The sequence below is a fragment of the Dermacentor albipictus genome, chromosome 3, assembly GCF_038994185.2.
Source record: "Dermacentor albipictus isolate Rhodes 1998 colony chromosome 3, USDA_Dalb.pri_finalv2, whole genome shotgun sequence".
Lineage (NCBI taxonomy): Eukaryota > Metazoa > Arthropoda > Arachnida > Ixodida > Ixodidae > Dermacentor > Dermacentor albipictus.
Window position 1 is genome coordinate 69,187,589 of NC_091823.1, and position 23,564 is coordinate 69,211,152.

The 23,564-nt window shown below is 44.3% G+C and overlaps 1 protein-coding gene across 1 annotated transcript in view; it reads left to right on the top strand.

Moving 5' to 3' along the window:
* The window catches only part of LOC135919005 (transcriptional regulator ATRX homolog), a 124,830-nt gene that overhangs the window by 30,092 nt on the left and 71,174 nt on the right, over positions 1–23,564 (top strand). The window contains exons 10-13 of the mRNA XM_065452748.1: positions 15,164–15,298; positions 15,398–15,542; positions 18,630–18,745; positions 21,826–21,972. Of these exons, the coding sequence (XP_065308820.1) occupies positions 15,164–15,298; positions 15,398–15,542; positions 18,630–18,745; positions 21,826–21,972 (543 nt within the window). The remainder of the gene's footprint in view (positions 1–15,163; positions 15,299–15,397; positions 15,543–18,629; positions 18,746–21,825; positions 21,973–23,564) is intronic.

Sequence of the window (23,564 nt, forward strand, 5' to 3'; positions counted from 1 at the left end):
TGCGAATGTTTGAATTTCTTTAGCGTCCGGCATTTTGACCTCTATGCCAGAAATTATATTTCTTTTGAGGCTCAGGTGAGTTTGCAACTTGCCTCAGTTGAAGCACCACCGTGTCATTGAACTATAGGAGTGGCGTATGTGTTAATGTGAACATAATTAAGCTGTTATTGACGGCAATTACTCCAGTAAGTTTCTTAGGTAGGTGAGTGAATAGGATGGAAATAAATGACAGTGCCACAGAGATTTCAAAAGCAACTTCACTTTTATTCTTCTAGAATAATACAACCAATATAATTGACCAAACAAAACCTGTTTTAACCCTTTGAGGGTCGATCTTTTTCACCATATGCGACCCCCCAGGGTCGATTTTTTTTATTGCAGATTTTAATTCTTCTTAAGGACTTCGAAAAAAATTTACTGTAATTTTTCTAGAGTGACCGTCAAGTGAGAAAAAAATATTTTGCGTTGCTATATATGTACTCTTCATTAATGAATAACAACAATAAAGAAGTAAATAAACTTATAAAAATTAAAAATTTGATGCATTGTTATACACATAGTTCAAGGCTTCGAAAATGTGTACACGAGAATATTTCGCAAGACTCAAATGTTCCTGCTGTTACGCTAATATGTGCATCCATAGAGTAATCAAACTGCTTAAGTGCGCGCACTCAAGAAAACTGTGTAGTTGTGTGCTCGCCAAAAAAGCAAAACGTGTCGCAAACTTCTGCTAATCTTCATCTTATTGCCAACCAGTTTTCGCGAGTGTTAAAAAAAAAAAGCAACAGAAACTCATGCATGGCGGCATCCTTCCTGTGCGCACACCTGTGAGCACTAAACGAGCGAGAAACAAGCGGTTGCCCTTTGAGCGATTAGTAATGAGATAGCCATCAGTTTTGCTAGCGCAAGATGCCCAAACCACCCTAGGAACAAAGCCCAAACCACCGCTCGCCCGTGCATGTGCCAATGCGCGAGCTGTAGTACTCGTATATAGATGCGCGGGGGCAAACTAGCGCTAAAACAAACTATGCAACGAAAACCGAGAGTGGGAGGTGCGCGAAACAAATTCCCTGTATTACCACATAGTGGCAGCACATGACCGAAAAGAACAAGTTAGGAAATTGGCGCCCTTTTAAATGAACAGACGGCACCGTATATTTACGTAATTGACCCTCAAACGGTTAATAAATGAAAAGTACTATGGCCAGCACACAGTTGTAATGTATAGCAACATATGCAAAACCTTTTCACAGGATCATTCGCAATTCCGTGGGACATGTATTCATATTCAACAGTCTACAGACGAGGCAACATTCATTGCCCTACATTATCATTTAGAAAACATTCTACTTACTAATTTTGCTGCACGTCGGACACTCGGAGCCTGTGTTACGGAGAGTAAACAAACATAGCGTGATGTTTCTTCGCAGAGCGTTCCATATTTATCGTAACAACAAAACACAGCACGACTGATACCGCAGCGTGAACTTGCACAGTAAAATACCTGCACTCACACCTGTCGCCAGTGAATGCCGTGTGCTAGGTCAAGCATAATTTGGAGTGAAGCACAAGCCACACTTTGAGCAAGCACACTAGCAAATAAAAAAAAAATGCATGAAACCACTGCGTTGAAGTGAGCAATGGTTTTTCACCCGACATAACTGGTTTGCACAGTCTTGCGCCAGAATCACTGGTTGGTAGGGGTCACCGAGAATGATTTAATAAATTGTTAAATAGAAAAGAAACATTTGTTGTTTAGTACAGCAAAAATGTTTGACACGGAATATTTACTCATGACAGCATTCTGATTTAGGATTTTTGAACATTTGCTTGTTCACTTAGGTTTTCTAGTTTCAGTGTCTGTACCTCCCCTCATCTAGTCGCGCTTCAATTGTGCGCCACTAACTTATACCTCTGGCAATAGGTATTGGCATGCTTTTCGTTCCAAGCTTTGCAACCTATTTATATGGACCTTGCCTTATCAATGAATCCAGCCGTAGCACAATTTGTACGTTGCGGTGTGGAGGAGCACTGCATCCTTTTCTGATCACACTTGGAGGGAATGCCTTGCGCAAACCCGTCTCCGCAACATATTGACTGAATCAGTTAAAATTTGTGTGGTATATGGTAAGCGCACGTGCGGTGGACCCTGCACCAAAAGTGCTTGGTGCTGCGCCAAATCGGCTTTTTGTGTGCATCAGGACATGTGCTGAAAGGTGAAATGGCTGTTCCACCACTGCTGTACAATAATGTACATTTTGCATTTTTTACAAAAAAATTCATTTGGTTTGCTTTAATTTTTTACACTTTTATCTCTGTACACAGTGAACTCAAGTAGTGTGCCTGAATTATCTCATTTGGACATCTGTGCACACCGCTCGCCATGCCTGGGCAAAGCCGTACAATTTTCACACTCTCCTTGCCTTTTTCGAGATGATTTGCTATCATAAAGACTGCCACATGCTAGAAGTTGGTTAAAGTGAAATTTTGTAGCAACTTTTATTTGTGTGCAACAAGTGTTTATAAGAAAGCTTATGAATTGGTATTGCTTAAAGGCATGCATCTCTAAATTTTTGACTTGGTAGACTGACGCAAGAAGCTGCTGCAGATATTGATTGATGCTGAAATTCAAGAACTTTTTTTAATCTCTGATCCAGAGGATTCCAAAATCACATTCAATTTTATATTTTAATAGGAATCTGATCACTTAAATGAAAATTATTAACTAGTATTGTGAACTTTTGTTTAAATATTTAGGTAAAGAAAATTGTTTAATGTTCAGGATATATCGCTAGTAAATTCAGTTTGATTTTAATGTTCACCAATGTGTTTCTATGCCATAATTTAATTTGATTCACTTTGAAAACACCTTCGTCACACAGTGAATGGAAATACGAAAAATGCCCAGTGCTCAGTTGGCAGTTCGCCAACTGAGCAGGTATTGTATGTCCTGTGTGTCTGCACCCTGTCTAAAGCATTTCATTTGGGCAACTAAAGATTGTGTCAGTATTTTGACTATTTGCATGCTTTATATACTATAGTTATAAATGCAGTCATGTGCCTTACTTAAGCAATTGCTTGTCTTGGCTAGCTTGCGTTCTGGTAGAGGAAATCTTTCCACAGTACTATTACACTGCTAAGCATACTGTTGTCAGAAGTATTAAGCAGTGAATGCTTCATTTGTGTTACTAGTAAGTTCACTGTGCTTGTTATCCTCTACTTGTTAGAGATCTAATTGTTCTTTGCATACCTGCAAAAAACTTTATTCTTCACTTTCTCTGACGTTCATGCAATTTCATACTGCATGCCAGTGGCATGTTGTATGCCTGTGTCAGGAGCATTACGAGCAGACTAGCCATGATTAGTTGTGTAAAAAATTGAGAAACACCAGGTTACCAGTTTTGTTAGCCTACTAGCTCATGCTGGAGATCACCTCACTGCGTTGCGTGAAGTTTCTAGTAATAGATTTTAGCCACAATGTAACGTGTGTGTTTGCATCTAGCATCCATTTAGCAATGTTTCACCGGCTAGCCGAGCAAGTCTTCCAAAAGTGGCTTTTCTCAAAGCTTGGATATATTGACATGTGAATGTGTGGTTGACATCACCATTCACTATCAGCTGATAATGACTGGAGCTCCCAATGACGGTGCAAGTGGGCTTTGGAAAGAGCAGAAATTTGTTCTTTAGGGTGCATCCATAGTACAAAGAATGTGAGTCATAATATCCATGTGCACTGTTTCTACCTTGAGCTGCAGGCTTTCATCAATGGTAGAGCACTCGCCAGCTGTTTACATTGCAGCTGTGTTTGTGTGTCCAAGGTTCAGTGCCATAGCATGTGATTTTGTAGCGCACATTCACTCCTTTGACAGCTCAAATGGCTATTGGCAGCTGCAGTAACGTAAGCAACCTCTGTCCGTAGTGTTTCCTCCGAGGGTTAACGAAATGTTTGCTATTCACTTGCTGACGCCAGGCAGAAGAAAATGTACTATATATTAAGGCAGGAAAAAAAAAATATACAAGTGCGAGGGGTGTTCCAAAAGTAAGTTTCGTCTTTTTTTTTATTTTTTTTTTTTGAGAGACGATGGTACACCAGCTGAAACAATCGCCATAAGAATCCACGCTGTCGCTGGTTCAGTGACGGAAGAAGCATCAGCGGAGAAGGAATGACGCATGCGCAGAGCGCCAAAGAAGAGAGAGTAGCAGCAGACCGGCGTGTCTGAGGTTATCAGAGTACAAATCACTATGGTAGACACACATGTGCTGACAACGTGATTGCCAATGGAAGTGCGTGCTGTTATCCGGTATGAATAGGCACCTGTTCTATGCATTGAAAGGCACCCTCTCGGGACATCACTTCCAAAACATTGCTGAGGTGGAGCATGCTGTGCAAAAAATCCATGCATAGCAGGGCACCGAGTTTTACCGGAGTAGTTTCTTCTAACTAATTGCACATTTACGACAAATGCCTGAATGTCAGGGGTGACTATGTAGAAAAATAGTGCAAGGTGTTTAGTTTATGATGCCATGGTGTATTTCATATTTTTTTTTTTTGGCAATAAAGTTTCTGTGGGAAAATAAGTGACGAAACTTGCTTTCAGGAGGTCCCTCATATTGTCACAATTCACAAGCAGCAGGAACTGATAAAACAGGGCAGGACACTTTAATTACAGGCAAACTGAAAAATGATCACGCAGGGACCTCGTCTTCTCTTCTGCAATGCGCGTGATCTTCCGTCTTTCTCTACGTGCCGCATATTGGGTATGTAATTTGCCTCCCTCCAGAGAGAGTATCGTCCCAATGCTCACCTAGCGGCAGGAAGATGTGTCAGACGAGGTGTGGGCACTTCATTCCGAATGATAGGGCTTCATGCGCACAATGTGCATGACTTCTGGTGGACGCTGCCTCGCCCTGGAGGAAGCAGGACTGTCAGGGATAACCTCACAGTTCAGCTTGCTGAGGCGCCGTACAACCTTGTACAGACCAAAGTACTGCCTGAGGGGCTTTTCTGAAAGTCCTCGCTAACAGGTGGGACTCCAAACCCAGACTTTGTCGTCTGGCTAATATGTAATGTATCGGTGCCTTAGATTGTAGTGTCGAGCATCATAGTCCTGTTATCGGATGATTCTGACGCAGGTGAGTTGTCTCGCTTCTTCAGCCCATTGAGCAAAAGCTTCAGCATCTGTGCCTGTATGACCACAGTCATGTAGCAACATCACATCGAGCATCGTCGTCACTTCACAGCCATGAAGAAGGCTGAGTGGGGTCTTTTGCGTTGTTTCCTGTTGAGCAGTGTTGTAAGCGAATGTGATGTACTGTAGAATGTCATCCCAATTTCTGTGTTCCATGTCTACGTACATACTCAGCATGTCGGCGATAGTCTTGTTCAAGCGTTCTGTTAGGCCATCCGTTTGCAGGTGATAGGCTGTGGTCTTTCAGTGAGCTGTGCTGCTGAGGCTAAGCACTGTCTTTAGGAGCAGTCCCTCTGTCCGTTATCACTGTTGGTGCACCGTGCCTCAGAACCACGTTTTCAATAAAGAGTCGCGCTGCTTCCACTGCGGTGCCGCTCGGAAGGGCCTTGATTTCTTCATAGCATGTCAGGTAATCGGTGGCAACTATTACCCACTTATTGCCAGTATTGGAAGTTGGGAATGGCCCGAGAAGGTCCATACCAATCTGGGCAATTGGGGTCGTGGGCACTTGGAGCGCTAGTGTTTCATGTTCAGATTGATAAAGAGGGGGCTAGCATGAGAAGTTATGGGCAAGTGCAAGCCTTGCTTGGACTGGTTGAAGTAGCCCAGCGAGTTTCATATGGGGTGATTTGCGTCATTGACACTCGAGGCACGTGCGCCCATAATGTTTCACAAAGATGGCAATCCTTGGCCACTAATATTTCTCTTTGACTCGGGCCAGTGTTTGCATGTAGCCGAGGTGGCCAGATGTTGGTTCATCGTGGCAGGCTTGCAAGACCTCATGACGGAGAGACGTTGGGACGATAAGTAGGCGGCTGCTTCTGCTTGCAGAGAAGTTCTTGTAGAAAACATCGTTACAGAAGCAGAATGATAGCAAACTTCTTGCAAATGTTTTGGGCGCACTTGTAACCCGGCCTAAAAAAATCAATTAGCGGAAACAGTTCATCTTCTGCGACTTCCTGCTCAATAGGTGACCTTAAAAGGCAGTCGGCGTCGGAGGGCTTTCGTCCGGACTTGTACACCACTGTCATAACGAATTCTTAAAGCCTTAGGCTCCACTGTGCTAGTCGACCGGACGGATCCTTCAAGTTCATCAGCCAGCAAAGTGAGCGAGGATCGCTGACAACACTGAAGGAACGGCCATGAAGATATGAGAGAAACTTCATAACTGCCCATACCACCGCAAGGCATTCCTTTTCTGTGGTTGAGTAATTAGACTCAGTACATGAGAGCGTCCTGCTTGCGTATGCAATGACTCTCTCGGCTGAGTCTTGCCACTGCATGAGCCCAGCGCCCAGACCTGCGTTGCTAGCGTCCGTATGAATCATGGTAAGGGCGTCCTCGTCAAAGTCGGCCAGTTCAGGAGGTGTTTGCAGGCGCTGTCAGAAATCATTAAACACTGCTTGTTCTTCCTCGCCCCATATAAAGGCAACATCTTCTCTTGTAAGGTGCAGTAACGGTGAAGCTCTATGTGAAAAATAGGCAATAAATCTTCAGTAATACGAGCAGAGATATAGGAAACACCTCACTGCCTTCTTGCCCGTTGGCGTTGGAAACTTTGTGACGGCCGTAATCTTGTCAAGGTCAGGGCGGACGCCTTGATAACTCGCAATATGACCTAAGAACTGGAGTTCCGCGAAACCAAAGTGACACTTTTCTGCTTTCATTGTTAAGCCGGCGGACCGTATCATTTGTAGAACCGCCAGCAGCCATCTCAGGTGTTCCTCGAACGTTTCCGCAAAAACTGACGTCTAGGTATACTAGGCATGTCTGCCACTTCAGGCCTGACAGAACCATATCCATGAGTCAATGAAAAGTTGGTGGAGCTGAGCATAAATCGAAAGGCAGGACCTTGAATTCGTAAAGCCCATCAGGCACTACGAAAGCAGTCTTTTCTCTATCTCATGTCAACTTTGACTTGCCAATAGCCACTTCTGAGGTCCATTGATGAGAAGTAGCGGGCATGCCTCAGCCTGTTGAGGATATTGTCGATATATGGTAATGGGTATACGTGTTTCTTTGTCACCCAGTTCAGCTTACGGTAGTCGACACAAAAATGTAGACTGCCGTCTTTCTTTTTGACGATGACTACCGGCGATGCCCACGGGCTTTTTGATGGTAGGATAGCATTGTCGTCGAGCATGTTCTTCACTTGCTCTCGAATCGCTTCGCATTCTTTTGGGACTACATGGTATGGGTTTTATTGGATTGGTCTTGCTGTCTTCTCCGTTATAATCTGGTGTTTCGTCAATGGCATCTGACCAACTCTAAGTGTCGATGAAAAGCAATCGCGAAACTGGTGAAGCAGGTGCACAAGGCACTACCTTTCCACTGGTGATAAGCTCACACTCACGTCAAGACCTGGTAAGGATGCCGAAGCGGCTTGCTCTTGTAATGTAAAGCATTCGCCAAATTCCGCCATCTCGTTGAGGTAAGCAACTGCTGTGCCATTTGCAATGTGTCGTCGTTGCTTGCTGAAGTTTGTCAGCAGTAGTTCTGTTTACCCGTGCATTACCTTGATGAGATTTCTGGGTGTGGCAACCCCTTGAGTGAGCAAAAGCATAATTATCTGCTCGGCAATACCTTCCCTATTGTACTCTGTGTCGCACCAGACAGAAACAAGACGGCAAGGTGATGGTGGTATGGTAACGTCGTCTATGATGCGCAAGGACTTGCGTTGTAGTTCTGCACTTTTGTCCCCAGAAAAGGTTAGTATACCTTCTGGTATGTTGATGGCGGTGCCGTACTCGCGTAAGAAGTCTATACCTAAGATTACATCTTTGCAGCAGTCGGGGAGAATGAAAAAATTTTCGACGAATGACGAATTCCCTATGTTTACCCTTGCAGTACACTTGCCAGTCGGGGTCAGTAGCTGGCCTCCAGCACCTCTAATGTGCGGCCCTGACCATTCCATTTTCACTTTGCAAAGTCTGTCCGCCACTTTTTCAGTTACGCTCGAAAAATCTGCACCAGTGTCTACTAGTGCTGTCACGTTGTGGCCGTCAATTGATACAGCAACACCGGCCCTAACGATCTGTTCTGTCATCAAATCATCTCGCTGTATCGACTTCTCGTTCGGCGCCAATGGGGGATTTTCGGCACTTCGACCTGTGGCAACCTTCCCCTATGAGGTCGCAGCCTTCAGTTTCCCCAGCATAGGCTGGGAGATCGTCCTCGGGCCACGTTGGTGAAACTGCGTCTTGCAGCTGGTAAACAATGTCCCAGAGAAGGGGAGCACGACCTGTAACTAGGAGAATCGGCTTGCCAGCTCATCGAATTCGCATTGATGTTTACTCAGCTTCGTCAAAAGTGCGACAAGAAGCAGTGGACGGAAATGCTTGGTACACTTCAACGCGATAAGGGCAATGACGGCAGATGTGGCCCGCTTTCCCAAAGTGGAATCTGAAGGGCCTCAGTCAGCTGTGCCAAATGTCGGTTCTGTTCAGCGCTGATTGCGCCAGTTGTTCCCTATGGTACCAAGGTGATGCCGGTGCTGACTGCTGGTGATACTAAGGCGTCGGCATCAAAGGTGCCGGTCGACGGACATCTGCATAGCTGGGCTGCTATGTCTAGGAGTTTGGCTCGGGAGCTGTTAACACTTGCTTTATTTCTTGGCGCACAACTTCAGCCACTGACGCGGCTGTGTATTCATTTGAGGTGGCAGTGAGTTTAATTTTCTCCCTGAACAATTTTGCGTATCAGCTGGCGCAAGGATCCCTCGCAACCTGCCATGGTTGCTCAGTGGCTATGGTGTTGGGCTGCTGAGCACGAGGCCACGGGATCGAATCCGGGCTACAGCGGCCGCATTTTGATGGGGGCGCAATGCGAAAACACCCGTGTACTTAGATTTAGATGCACGTTAAGGAGACCCAGGGGGTCGAAATTTCCGGAGTCCCCCACTACGGCGTGCCTCATAAAGTGGTTTTGGCACGAAAACCCCATAATTAAGGATCCCTCGTCTGTGAATGTCACTACTGCGGCGCTTGCCAGTCCAGTGCTGGTCAGGTGATCAAATTGGCGGGTGCATAAGTGTAACGCACGCTCTATGGCCGTCGATTTTTCAATAAATTCATCGACGCTGATCAGCGGGTTATGCACAAGATTGGCAAACAGCTGCTCCGTTACACTGCACATGAAGTGGCAGAGGGGTTGATGTTTTTTTTTTTTTTTTGCCTCGGGCTTATTGGGGTCTGCATCATGATAAAGATGAGCCATGTCCTCAGCGGGCACGGCCACAGTTTCATTCGGGTTTTGAATCTGCGATTCGAGAAGACGCTGTGCGTAGTCTCGCCTTTCGGTGCTGCCGAACGTATGGAGGAACTGGCAGCGGAACTCATCCCAGCTTGGCCAGGTTCCCTCGAGATTTGCGAACCACGTGCAGGATCAGTCTTCAAGAGAGAAATACACAGGGGATAGCTTCTGTCCAGCTTGCCACTCATTATACTTGGCTACGCACTCATACTCCTCGAGCCAGTCTTCTGCATCTTCATAGGCGTTGCTGTGGAAGCTCACGGGAGATCGAGGAGTCAAGAGAGTCGCCTATGCAGGGCCTGGCTCTGGCATGGCTTGGGCACTCGTGGTAACAGGCAGACTTCCTGGTAGGGGACCAAATCCTTGGCTTAGGCCTAGTAGGCGACGGCTGGCGCAATAAATGGGTGTTTCAACATATGGAAAACGTCCTGGGCTTAATGTGGGGCTGTTGACAAGTGTCCCAAACATTTACCCAATGCCTCCACCGGTGTCAAAATTCACAAGCAGTAGAAACTGATTGGAGACTTTAAGTGCAGGCAAACTGAAAAACGATCGCACAGGGACCTCATCTTCTCTTCTGCAATGTGCGAGATCGTTTTTCTCTACGTGCCACATATTGGATGTGGCAGTGTGTGTGTGTGTGTGTGTGTATACAGGCTGTCCCAACTATCATGCACCACGATTTAATAAAATAGCAATTGCATTACTCGAAAAAAACCTAGTTGTTCCTAGTACAGTGGAATAGCTGCCAGTAATTTTTTCGTTACTGAGAGTTAGCTAGGTAATTGTAATTAGCTATCTAACTTGAGTAGTACTGTCCTAATTATCAGTGTCAATGAGGCACTTGTAGGCACAGCCAGGGGACGTCTAACTGCAGTATTTTCGGCGCCATACTAATTGCACACAAATTTTTTCCAACTGCTAAATAAACCTCATGAGATATGAGAAATACCACATGACTGCCCTACCACCCGCATCATAAAGCAGTGCCTTCGAGCAGGCTCCATAAGTCTTAGCCAAAACCAAATAAAGGAAACAAAGAAAACATTGTGATTGAGCTAGTGCCTTATCTACCACGCTCTGGCTGAAGCAACATGTCGTGTTGGTGTTAGTTGGAGGCAAAGCTGTGATAGCCATTGTCTTAGCGTAGATAAAGTGCATGGATGATTTCTTTTCTTTTTTTCCACAAAACCACAAAATGAATTGACAATGTCAGTGGAAAGTTTTAAAGGTCCATTTTGTTTCATCCCAATTGCCATGTCTTTTTCTAATGAGCAGAAGGCTAATGTTATCCTTGCCTTGGAAGCTGCAAATGGCACCAAGAGGAAGGTGGCAAAGATATATCAGTCAGGGAAGTGTAATAGTTGACAAACCGCATCAACAATCGCCAGAAATTATGAAAGCCTGGGACAAACAGGCAGCTTCAAGAAACAGTGGTGGAGGACTCTATCTTTGAGTCCTAGCCTATGCATAGAGGTTCTAGCATTTATGACCTCAAGCCCTTGTGCTAGTGTGCAGGATGTGGCCGCCCAGGTACCAATTTCCAAGTCATCAGTACGGAGGATTCTGAATGACACGGCCTTTCATCCGTGTTACCTTAGCTTGCACCAATGCATGGAAGACGGGGACCTACAGAACCGTCTAGATTTCTGGAATTGTGTCCTCACAAAAGCCTATGAATCACTGGACTTTTTGAGCAACCTCATGTGGGCAGATCATGATGATGATGATGACAATGTGGGCAGATGAAGCCAATTTTTGTAGAAACGACCAGGTAAATTTGCTTAATGCACGCTATTGGAGCAACTCCAATCCACACTGGGTACACACTGGGTAAACTGCAGTTGGCACCAGTACCAGTACTCATTCAATGTGTGGTGCGGAATTTACACCGGTGCTATAATTGGTCCCATTTTTTATCACGCACTGACTAGACAGCGCTACATGGTTGAAATCCTTGGAATAGTGGATGTTTAAGCCAAGTCCCACTGTGATGACTTCTACTTCTGTGGCATCAGCAAGATGGGATACCAGCACACAGCATTAGCCGAGCACAAAACTGGCTGGATGTGACTTTGCATGCACAATGGATTAGAAGGCACGGGGTCCAGTAAATTGGCTGGTTAGGTCGCCTGACCTCTTTTCACTCGATTTCTTTTTTTGGGGTTATGCGAAAGATTGTGTTTACATGATCGAGACGATTTTGTTAGATGAGCTGAAGGCAAGGATAACGGATGCCTGCGTTGGAATTCCAGCGTAGGTCATCAAGAAGGCCACTGAAGATGTGATAAAGCGGACTCTGTACTGCATAGCTGCAGAAGGGGGCCTATTTGAACATGTCCTCAAGGCAGCAGCTGGTGTTCAATTATGCTTGCAAATGCACAGATAATAAGGGCACATTCAAATTTCATTTTTTTTTTACTTTTAGTTTAGCGCAGACAAATCCCGATTGCCAGTTCAGCACATTTGGAAGTGGCACATTTACTTTTTCGAGCGCATCGGTTTTGCCTTTTCTCTACATGTGGGTCACTTCCCAGTTGTTTATTTCACTTTTATTTTTTGCCGTAAACCTTTTCTTGCAGCACGTATACACTCCCACGAAAAATAAATCCGTCACTTTAATTTGGCTTTGGTCCAAAGCAAGTTTCTGGCACGAAATATAGCTGCGCGCGCACTCTTTCAATGCGGCAGGAACATAGCCAGGGTTTTAAAACATTCTATGCCTATTCCATTGTTTTTTGCATTTTGTCCAGGGTCAGAGTGGTACTTCGGCCGTGTTATCAAGGAGCTTTTGTTATCAATGTGATCGGTGGGCCTTCAGGGACAGATATAATAAGTAGGAGGAGAAATGAGAGGAAGAAATCACTGCGAAGCTGTGAAACCTGCTATTGGGGCTCCTTCGGTACCATTATCAAGGTGATGCACTGTCTTTTTGGGTTTGTGACAGGCAAAGCAGTTGCTTTCAATCAGCTTATTTGAGGGTGCTGCTTTACGATGTATATGGGAGTGTAGTCACATGGTATTTTTCATATTTCGTGGGGTTTCTTTACTATAGTAAAAAAAAAATTGATGTGCAAGTAGTATGTTGCTGAAAATACCACAGTTAAAGGTCATCTGGTGGTGCCTACAGATGCCTTGTTGACACTTTGATAATTAAGATAGTATGTCTCGAGCTAGATAATCAATAGCAATTACCAAATTAAATCTCAGTAACGAAAAAATTACTGGTGACTACTCCACTGAACTGATAACCACTAACCACTAGGTTTTCTTCAAGTAATGCAATTTCTCATTTTTTAAATCTTGGTGCATGATGTGACATGACATCACGCATGACATGCACGCGCGCGCGTGTGTGCACGTGCATGCGTCATTCCAACATATTTTTGGTAGATTAGTACATTAGCCAAGGTAGATCAGTCAAGTACATTTCCTTGTTAATCATTTCGGGTGTGCTTAGGGGCTGTCATAGCCGGCTCATTCCATGCCAAATGTCCCAGACATAGCGCTAGACCCCCTCTGATTCTATTCATATAAATTGTGGTCAATCATTTTAGTGCACCATTTGACCTTGTAGACTATTTTTCCAAGGCTTTTTTTTTTCTGCCTCTTGTAGCGATTTGAATGTTGCCATGGTGGGTTTAACCTAGGTTGTGAATATACACCAGCAAAAATACAATACTACATGGAGTGCCTTAAAAAGCTGCTGGCTCATTCTCTCCCATTGGCAACCGCTACTTTCTCACAATGCGCTTTGTGGTGAAGCAATACTGCAAAATGTCTACGCACGCATGGATCTTTGCGTGCGCCTGGATGCCTTGCGGGATCGTCCAAATAAATTTTTTGGAGTGGCACCGGGATGAATGAACTTGATTGTTGCGACACCATTCGCGTGACTAGACACGCAAACGATTAGGCGTTGGTGTCCAGCATGGGGCCAAATATATTAACTCGCTATCCTGTCTCATTGAATGGAATTTCCTTGATTTGTCAATGCCTATCGGCATGTTCTATTGGTTGTGATTCGGCTAGCTGGCATTGGTGTAGGAAAGGTGCAACATATGCCCTTGGGTTTATTTGCACTACTCTGCTGTCGTTCCTTTGTCTTAAGAGCACATGTGAGACCCCACACACGCTAGCGGGAAGTTTCTCCACGTATTTGTGTCCCATGTTCTGCATTTCAGCAAGTCAACTGCCTGCGTGTTGACTTAGCCCTATGGATTGCTACAAGGCAACACAGTCAAAACAACAGCAGGTATTCAACATGCAAGATCTCAGAGGAACTGTTCGTCTCCTGAAACTGCAGTGTAAACAACCCAAGACATGTCTACCATATGCTACCATCACTATACGACGCTCATGAAACAGTACACAGCTGACATGGCATATACTGTAAATGGTGCTCGGAGTTCCTCGCGCATGTGAGAAATATGCGTGGGACAGGCATTATTACCGCAACTTTTGCTGACCTCCAGCCTATGCTGGGACTCGTTCCTGGGCAGAGGTTGTGCCAAAAGTGCAAGTGCACGTGCTACACTGCGTCGAAAGCTGTAAGCTCTGAAGATGCTTTCCAGGAAAGTGGAGCTCGTTCTGATCCGAGGAAGCCAGAAATTGCACATGAAGACGTAAATGAGATGCTGGCCGCCATAGGTGCGAGTCCTTTAAAAAGAAAGTATGGAAAAAAGGTTCGACAGACCACAGCTATTTCAAGTGGCAAAGACCATATGTCGGCGACAGCAGTAAAAGCTGCAACCTCCCGAAAGTGTGAAAACCGGGCACACAGCCCAAGTTCTATTGTGTCTGTTGTAACTGCACCAATGCAGGAAGGGATGTGGCAGCGAAATAGGATCTCCTTGTACTTATCGGCAGCCTTTGATGCCCTTCTAAAACCTTGTGCCAACCAGCCACGCTATTTCTAAGTTGCCAACAACATAAAAACACATGGCATATGATGATGCCACGCGTGCAACTGCCGCATCTTTCTCGTTGCCTTGGACAAGTGCACAGTGCAGTGAAGGGGAACTGGGGTCCAGGGATGCAGTGGCCACTCGACATAAACTTTCTCTCACCTAAAACAAAAAACTCCGATGAACCTTTCAGAAATCAATCTCTTGTACACCCTTCCATATGAATTCAAGCACACATTTTTACTTGGACAGCATCACCAATCTACATGTGCCTAACATGAGGCATTTCACAAATTTTTCAATGTTCGCTTTTCTTCCACTTAGAAACTACCCATCCTTTGACTTCAATACCTTTTGAGACTGTTTTACTGCTAACTATCCATCCATGTGAAACAGTTGTATTGTCTGTGAACCTTGTAAAATTTTGTTAAAGTAGTCAAAATTGGCACAGAAGTGTGCCAATTTGACTACTTTACCACAATGCACATTGTGAGACAAAGTAGTAGCTGCCAATGGGAGAGAATAAGAAAGTGCTATTCCTTTTCTTACAACCAGCAGCTTTTTAAGGAACTCTGTGCAGTATTGCATTTAAGGTGCTCCGTGCAGTAGGTTTCGTCCACCACAGCAACATTCAAATCGTTGTAGGAGACAGCAATTTTTTCTTGCAAAAATATTTTAGTGCACCAAAATGATTAACCACAATTTTTTGGCATAGAATCGGAGAGGGTCGAGTGCAATGTCTGGGATGTTTGGTGTGGAATGACCCAGCACGTTGTGTATAGTGGATAAAGCACATATTTTATTTAATGCTTGCAGAGCCAAGATGCAGATGGCAAGAGTCGCAAGAACATTCGCAAGCTCATCTCTGACAAGAAGCTTACGCAGGAGACTAAGGCTGCTGCATTGGCTGAAGAGGAGAGAAAGAAGCGCATTGCAGACAGGCAGAGGCTGGTAGGCTTTGCTTCATCATTGGTCTCATTACAGTAGATACTTTGCCTTCTCCTGACCAGCTCTCACTTTATTTCGTTCTTCTATCAAAAATAATTCTAGTATAACGAGACCTTCGGAACTGTACCCAGTGATGCCGATACCAAAGTAAAACAGCTGGTGCTTGAAGTGGACCTGAAGACCAAGGAAACACTTGTGGAGGTTGACAAAAGCCTTGTCACGTCCATGAAGCCTCACCAAGTCAAAGGTCAGGGGTGTTGTCTGCTTCCAGTTATGGCTTCATGAATAGCTTCCTTTGTTTAAGAACTGAAGTCAACAGATTCCAAACAATGTTGTGATTGTTTTGCCTCTGCAACTCCCTACACTGCTGTAAACAAACAAAATGGTTGTCTAGCATTGGCAGTTCGTTACGGCGCATTGTATGATAATAGCCGTGTGCAGTATGGGCAATACACACGGAAACATTGCTGTAAACCCGATCTCGATCATGTGTGCCAGTGCTTCCGATCCCATATAATTATTGACAGTTTCTTACAGGATTCTGTTCAAAATGCTTTGTGACAAGAGGCTCTCTATCAGAACTGTTTCAGAAACATGCGAAGTAATTTTTATTGCATGAATAGCAGCTTCGGCTGAGCGAAATTCACAATTTAATGAAGTCCTTGGCTGCAAATATGACTTCGTAGTATTGATGTGTGATTGTAATAAAGAATCATTGCCTGTATAGTGCATTTTAGAGAACTGAGTACAAGATCTACCATAAAGCTGGAATAAAATGCTAATGTAAAAAAAACAAGAGCAAACCCGACACAAGTTTGACTTAATTTCTTGATAAGGTCTTGGTTTTGCTGCACATTTGCTAGCTTAATGGCGGTATTGTGTAGCACTCGAATGTAGGAAAAAAGGTCAGGGAAGAGTAAAGAGTGCTGACTTCCAACTGATTTTTCTTTGCAGACGAGCATAGTATATACGGTATGCACAGCAAACAGATAAAACACACAGAAGAAAGGTGATCCCAGAGCCAGTACATCATTGATAAGTCAGATCACTTCTTAAACATTTTTGTAACACTGGCCCACGATTGCCCTACGGCCTAGCCAGGTAATCACGCTTGAGCTATGAGTGAGCAATGGAAGGGGTGCTTACATAGCAGTCGCCTAACTTGTAAATATTTTTCGCTTCCATTATTTGTCAGGTTAACTGTGACCTATACCTTGCCAATACCATGCACTGAAGAAAAAGGTAGGTGCACCCACAATCTCTGCAGTGAATGCCAAGATGCCCCGGCACAGCATTGTGCATGTTCTTTCGGTGCTTGCGCAGGCGGTTATTGAGGCTTCTTTACTCTTCTGTCTTTTTTTTCCTACATTCGCGTGTTGCACAATACTGCCGTTATGAACTATGACCAACTTGCCCAAGCTTTTACCCTTATACGCCAACTTAACGTTTTGTACTCTTAGAATTTGACATCCAACGGAAAAGGCCGGAAGCCTGCTAATGGCCAGTGGAAGCTGGACATCTGTTGCCATGGTCGCCATTAACTGCCTTGATCAAAGCTAACATGCTGACTATTCCATCATTGGAGATGGGAGGCTATCAGCACTGGGCATTCCCGAGCAATCTTCCTTCTAAGGACTTATTGAGTTTAGAGCTGCTTAGAAAGGAATCATGCCAATGCTGCACATTATGGCATGTGTGAGAGCACAACTAGTATGTTTTTCTTTCCTTTATTAACTTTGTAGACCGCTAGTCATGCAGTCGTTTTTTGTGGTGACAATCAAAATATATAACTTTCTATCCTAAAATCACTATTAAAATTAAGATAAAAAGGCCTTACTGCTTTAGATTTACCCTCCTTACCAACAGGAGTGGGACTCCTGCACCAGTTGTGCCATTTTGATAGCCATAAATTCCTGCACCAAACTGTGCCAAACACAGAAATTTGACCAGAATTGTGCGATGCAGTGCCAGAATGGCTTCGGCATGTATGCTCTGGCAGTGGCTGCAACAGCAAGCGGATTCGTTCTCCAAAGAGAGTACAGCTGTTCACATTCCACACACCGCACGACTGCACCTCCTGCACAATTTCTCACAATTTTTGTGCTTATAACACTGAACTTTTCAGCACTTGCGGCAAGTGGTCAGTGCGCATGCGCGGCCACTTCTGGCTGTTGTCGCTGCTGTCAGAACAGCCAGGGCGGGTGTATTTAGAGTGCATTAGAAAAGGGCTGAGTCGGCCGAGCGATGTGGCTCTCCTTAGCTCAGGTGTAAAACAACAAAAAGTAGGCTGAGTGCGCTCTGAGCGAATTAGGTATGATGGAGGCATGCTGCAGTGGTGTCAGCAGGTGGATGTCTCTGTATCCAGGGCCAGCACGATATAAAACTATTCCAACATGTTTTTATGCTCATATGGGCGAAGTCTGACCTATCACGAAGGGCTAATGGTGGGTTTGGAATAAAAACAGATTGGAAAGTTTTATGTTATGCCAGAAAGTTAAGCATTAGGTGCGTTAAAATCGTCCTGGTCGTATTATGTAGAAATGGCTTTCACTAAATCACAGTAGTTCATGACTCTGGCTTCTCCGTATGGTCTATTGGTGAAGTGCATTTCCAGACCCACACCATCGAGACATTAAAGAAAAATGTATTTATAAAAAACACATTGGCTACTTTTCGAAGTTTCGGACTCGCTATTGCAGTACGCATGTTCTTTTGCAATTGCTACCACTAATTAAAACTCTACTGGCACATACCAAAATTTGCATGCACTAGAGACTGTTTCAGTATCAGGGTAATCTGCTTCAAAATTTACCTTATGTTGTTGCTTAAGACAGTTGCAGTACAGCGCTCGTGTTGATTTATTCTGTTATGTCGTAGTTTCGAAGTGCGCCGCCATATTACATTATTCCACCAAATTTCAGATTGGCCTACTCCAAACTGCTTCAAAATGAAATTTTATCTGCTCCAAGCTGCTCTAAAAGGAAATTTTGTCTGGTCCAAACTGCTCCAAAATGACTTTGGGCTGTCCCACCCCTGTACCAATCTTGCACACTGTGTCTTTAGTAGTTCTGAAACCGGTCGCTATTTTGAAGCAGTGCCTTTTTTTTTAAATTCTAATGACCTTCGGTGCTTTTTGCGTTTGTGAGTGGCAACGTTCAGCGTTTGGCGAACTCGTGAATTCCAGCCATGGTGGCAGAATATTCTTAAGGGTTGCCAGTGAGGCAAGTGAAACACTTCATGTCGTGTGTATGGTATTTTGAGGTTGTGTATCACTGCATTTCTTTTTCCCCAAGCTGAGCTTGCTGGGCATGATACAGATGCGTTTTAAATGCAGGTGTCAAATTTATGTATGATTGTGTGATCGAGTCATTGGAGATGCTGAAAAAGGATCCCGTGAAAGGATCAGGCTGCATCCTGGCCCATTGCATGGGTCTGGGGAAAACATTTCAGGTATAGTATACCTCTCTCTTGAAGTGCAAATGTTAGAGGAATGTAGACGGGGCCAGCCCACTGACTTGGTCTGTTTTGCGCTACACTTTGTAAACATCTGTACCACAAAATGTTCCTTTCCATCTGCTTTCTTCTGTTGCTCACCTTTTCTATATTTATCCTAGAAACTAAAGCCCAAGAAATTTTTTTATAACTGTTTTGTTTCCATTTGAGCAATAGATTTTTGTATTGCCAATTATAACCTCATGTTTTCAAACTTATTTATGAAGAAATTTGTGATTTTAATGCAAGATCCTCACTTGCACAGCCGTCAGGGAAGTTGAGGCTTCACAGCCATACAGTGATTGCAAGAGAATGCTGTTGGCATTCTCACCCTTTTTATTGTAACTGAGTCAACTCAGCCGCATCTGTTGTTTCAAGAAACCAATGTGTGCTGCTTGGAAGCTGTCCTCGTATGCATTGTAATAGGATATGGCTCCACTTATACTTTTATGTCTTCTTTCAGAAGCGAGTTGGAACATTTGTTGATGTGGTTGTAACACATTGATTACAGAATAATTGATTTTATTGAACACTTGGAGTACAGTTAAAACTTGATCTAAGCAAACCTGATATTACGAAGTTCCCAATATAACGAAGACATTTCCATCCCCCATCAGGTACCCATTGTTGTCATCAACCCAAATTAACGAAACTAACGTGGCCACCAAACTCAATTTAACGAAGTTTTTTCTGAAATACTAAGTGAGTAAAATAAAGTAGTGATTTCCTTGTAATTTTGACACAGACAGGTTTCAGGGACCCTGAAACGATTTTGACGATTTTGTACAAACGTACCGAGTAGTTAGAGTAGGTCCTTCTGATCATTAATTGATGCATCTAAGTGCTCCACGTAAAGCATGTAATTTATTACAAGGTTTTAAAAATGATCATCGCTGCCGATCGCAGCAAATTGCTCGGTAGAATTTTCACCCACCCCTACCCATGTGACATCATTAGGGCGTGCTATCCGATTGGTTTCCCAGGGCGTGTCATCGATGAGTTTTCCACCTTTATGGTGAACAAATGATGTTCGTAATAGTTAGAATGTTAGTTCATTTGTTTCCCTAAAAAGAAAGTAACTGAAAGAGAGTGCACAAGAACAATTTCTTGCTACATCTAAGCACTTACAGCACACAGCAAGTGTTGTCTGCTCGTGTTACAACATACTACATTTTGACGAGAGCTCTGCGGTCAGAGTTGGTCTGTCTTTTGCGAGCACTGTGATTCGACTTTGTTCCGTTGTGGACTGCAAACGTAGCGACTGGCAATATGTCAAGCTGCGACATCATGTCCCTCTGCAAGGCAGCAGACGAGCGAACTGGCTGCTGCGCATTGGAGTGGCTCTCTGATTGTCGCCAGGATTTGCGTGTTTGTGGCCATCACTTTACACCGGAAGATTACTAACGTAATTGCGTTTTGTGATTCCGGTATTAGGGCAAACGCAAGCACAATGGGACAGAGAGTCTGGCCGCTTGACTGTGCCGTTTAATGGAATGAGCAGAAGTGCAAATGTGAATGGTCTGCACAGTGCAGCCAGCTGGTGGCACAGAGCTCAACCATACACAGCAGCAATAATGAAATGTATTCTTCTTTGCTGCTGGTGTAAATTTTTCGCAGGAGTATAATCATCAACACGTTTTTGTGAATGTTTAAAATGTTTTACACTTGGTTAGAACAATATTAGTGCTTTGTTTGGCTGGTTGCGCGCCGTGCCGACAAGTGGCTGGACCGTGCAGACCGATCAGGCCGCTCACATAGGTCTATGCTAAAGTTCCTTTATCAGCTTGAGTTTATGCCTCCAGCCATCTGCTGAAATGCTTACCGGAATACCAGACACGTTCAGCGCTTCGACAGACTGCTCGCAATGCATGCTGCTTTGATAGCTCTTGCTTGGGGTCGACTGCCAAGCAGCTGGCGGAGAGTTTAGAGAGGCTTCGTGTGCTCGCTCCTAGAGAACCGGAAGTCGACGACACGACGTGCCATCATGCCGGACGCAGAGCCAGTGAAGGTGGCGCTTAGCCTCGATCACTCGGCGAACGAGTTGGGGAGAAAATGCATGACTGTGGAAAAGGGTAATTTGTAATCGTCCGTAGCTCTCTTAATATGAGACGTTTCACACAAATTGTGGTGCGAATTATTAACTTTAGCTGTACCCTACGCGTCTACAAAATTCGTCCGAACCGTTTCAGGGGCCCTTTAAGCGTGTGCTCTAACGCCATCACGTTCAAACTTCTAGGCACCTTAGTCACGGCCCTAGCTTTATTCTGATGAGGCTGCATGCTGTGCCCATGCACAGAACAATAAACTCAGCAGTCGGTAGTGCTCTTACATATAAGATGGCTCTAGGAGTGGTGGTGGTTGCTTTCGTTATATCATGGTTTATGCAACAGATGGCATTGATCATCTCCTCGTAACTTTCTTGCTTGGCCTGCTCGCACGGTCACTTCATTCATTCTCCGCGTCATTGCATATCGGCAGACTGTTATATCTTCATGTAATCGTCTACCTGGCCTGCATCGTTTACCTGGTCTGCGATGCATTGCAAGCGCTTGTAGACTATAAGAAGTGTGTACGGCCACTGCTGGTAAAGTGCACGCAGGTGAAAATGATAAGTTATTTCGCTGCAAAATAGTAAATTTGCAGTTCTCTCTAGAAACACCAAGGTGTGTTGTTTTGTTTTTTTCTTTTGGTTTCACACACAAGCAATTCGGGCCACCGTCACGGACTTTTCACTTGCGCAGGCATGTGAAAAGTTGTGGCAAATACAATATCGCAGTAGCTTTTGGGTGTCGCTACATTACAATTTTCGATTTTGAAGGACTGAACAAACCCTTTCTCAATTTTATGAACTTCCCGACTTATCGAAATAATTTGAGCCTGGTCATCACTTCATTAAATCAAGTTTCAGCTGTATTCAACAATAGTGAAAGTCATCACCAACTGATGATTACTTTTCTTTCTGTGTTGAAGAAAGAATTTATGTGTCAGTATCACCACAAAAAGTGCGAGTCTGTTCTCCAACGGTTGTCATTGTGCAGGTGATATCCTTCCTGCACACAGTGATGACTCACAAAGTGTCTGGGCCCTTGCTTCGCACGGCCCTAGTCGTGTGCCCCTACAACACCGTCCTGAACTGGGCCAACGAATTCGAGCGTTGGTTAGACGAAAATAATCTGGACCTGAAGGTGAGTAGTCTCGAAGTCACTTTCGTATGCACCAGAGGATTTCTTATAAACAGAGCTAAACTGTAATGCACTGCTCCTCTTTGGTCTGGTGTGGTCTGCTGGTGTAGTCTTCTGCTTTAAGTTATGTTAGCATCATTAAAGTCTAATGTTTGTACAAAGTGGGGTTAAGCATGCTCTTGTGGTAAAGGTATGACAACAGTAGTGGAATCAAACTATGGGCATATATTGCACCTTCTGTAAAATAAGCAAGCTAGCCGAGTTACAACAAATGGAACATGCCGATGGGCTCTGACAATTCGGGGAAGCTCGACTCACTGTGACAGGATATCGAGCAAATGTGTTCACCCCATGCTGGACGCCAGTGCCTGTGTCTTTCGCAGGTGATGTCTCGCAAACAGAGTACCATACGAGCTAATGACAAGACGTCCGCGGGACAGTCCTGTAAAACGCCTTGTAGAGTGCGTGCCTAGCACATTCCTGAAGCCTAAGAGACTAAGACCAGTTCCATTGGCGCCCTCACCGCCGTCAGGTGGCGATAGCAGTGGGAATTTCGCTCCATTTCTCCTACTGCTATGCAACTACTGACCACTGCAGTCACATGCCATGCAGGAAAGCCAAATTCCAGGAGTTCAAAAGCCATGCGAGGGAAACAACATAAGGGGGCGCGAGAGAGTCCAGCATCGCCACACCAAGCAGTTGACATGGCCAGACAGATTGCTTAAGGGAAACTCCGGCGATTTTTCAATGTCCATTGTTCTTCATAAAATTTTAAATATACATTCTCTTTCACACTCTGGTTATCTGTGCCAAACAATATGGCTGCAAGTCATTTAGTTTGCCTGAAAATGAATTTTAAAGATTGGTTGTGTTACCGACTCATGACGTTCTACTGGCCATCTTGTGTTTGTGACGTCATAGATCACACCGCCACTGCCGCTGAAATCATCATTGAAATCGCCGCTGTCTAGTTCGGAAAATCAGCTCCCTGTGTCGTCAGGAAACATAATTAGCTTCGCATCTTTGGCATTAGTGCCACGTGTACTGCGTGTTTAGCACGCATTCTGCATGTTTCCATTATGGTAGTGTAGGATCCGACGTCATTGACTCATCGTGACGTCGCACAACGCTGCTACCTGTTTCGGTTTTGGTATCCCCTTTATTGGTTATTTAAGATTATTGCTGAATTTCTAAGCACAGTATCTTAATATGGTAAGAAAAAGTGCCGGAGTTGCCCTTAAATTCATGACATAATTTCATTTCCAACTTATTGTTTGAAAAAATTAGGCTTGGGCTCTTTTCTGTTAAAGAATTGTAGCAAAATTTAAAATGTAAAAGTTCACGGAATGCAGTCGTGGTGGCTCATTGTGCAGTAACACAGCACGTGAATTAAGGGTGAATGTTTACTTAGTTGCACTCCTTAATGTTTGTATATAGCTTTCTCTACCTCTTCTCTGCCCTCTCCTATCCTCCCACCAGGCCCCTTACTTCCATCTTGGCTGAGGAGGCCACTGTTCAGGTGTCAACATTTTAACTCTTTGAGGGCCGAATTATATTGAAAAAAACTTTCCCAGGTGGCCAAATGACTTCATTGC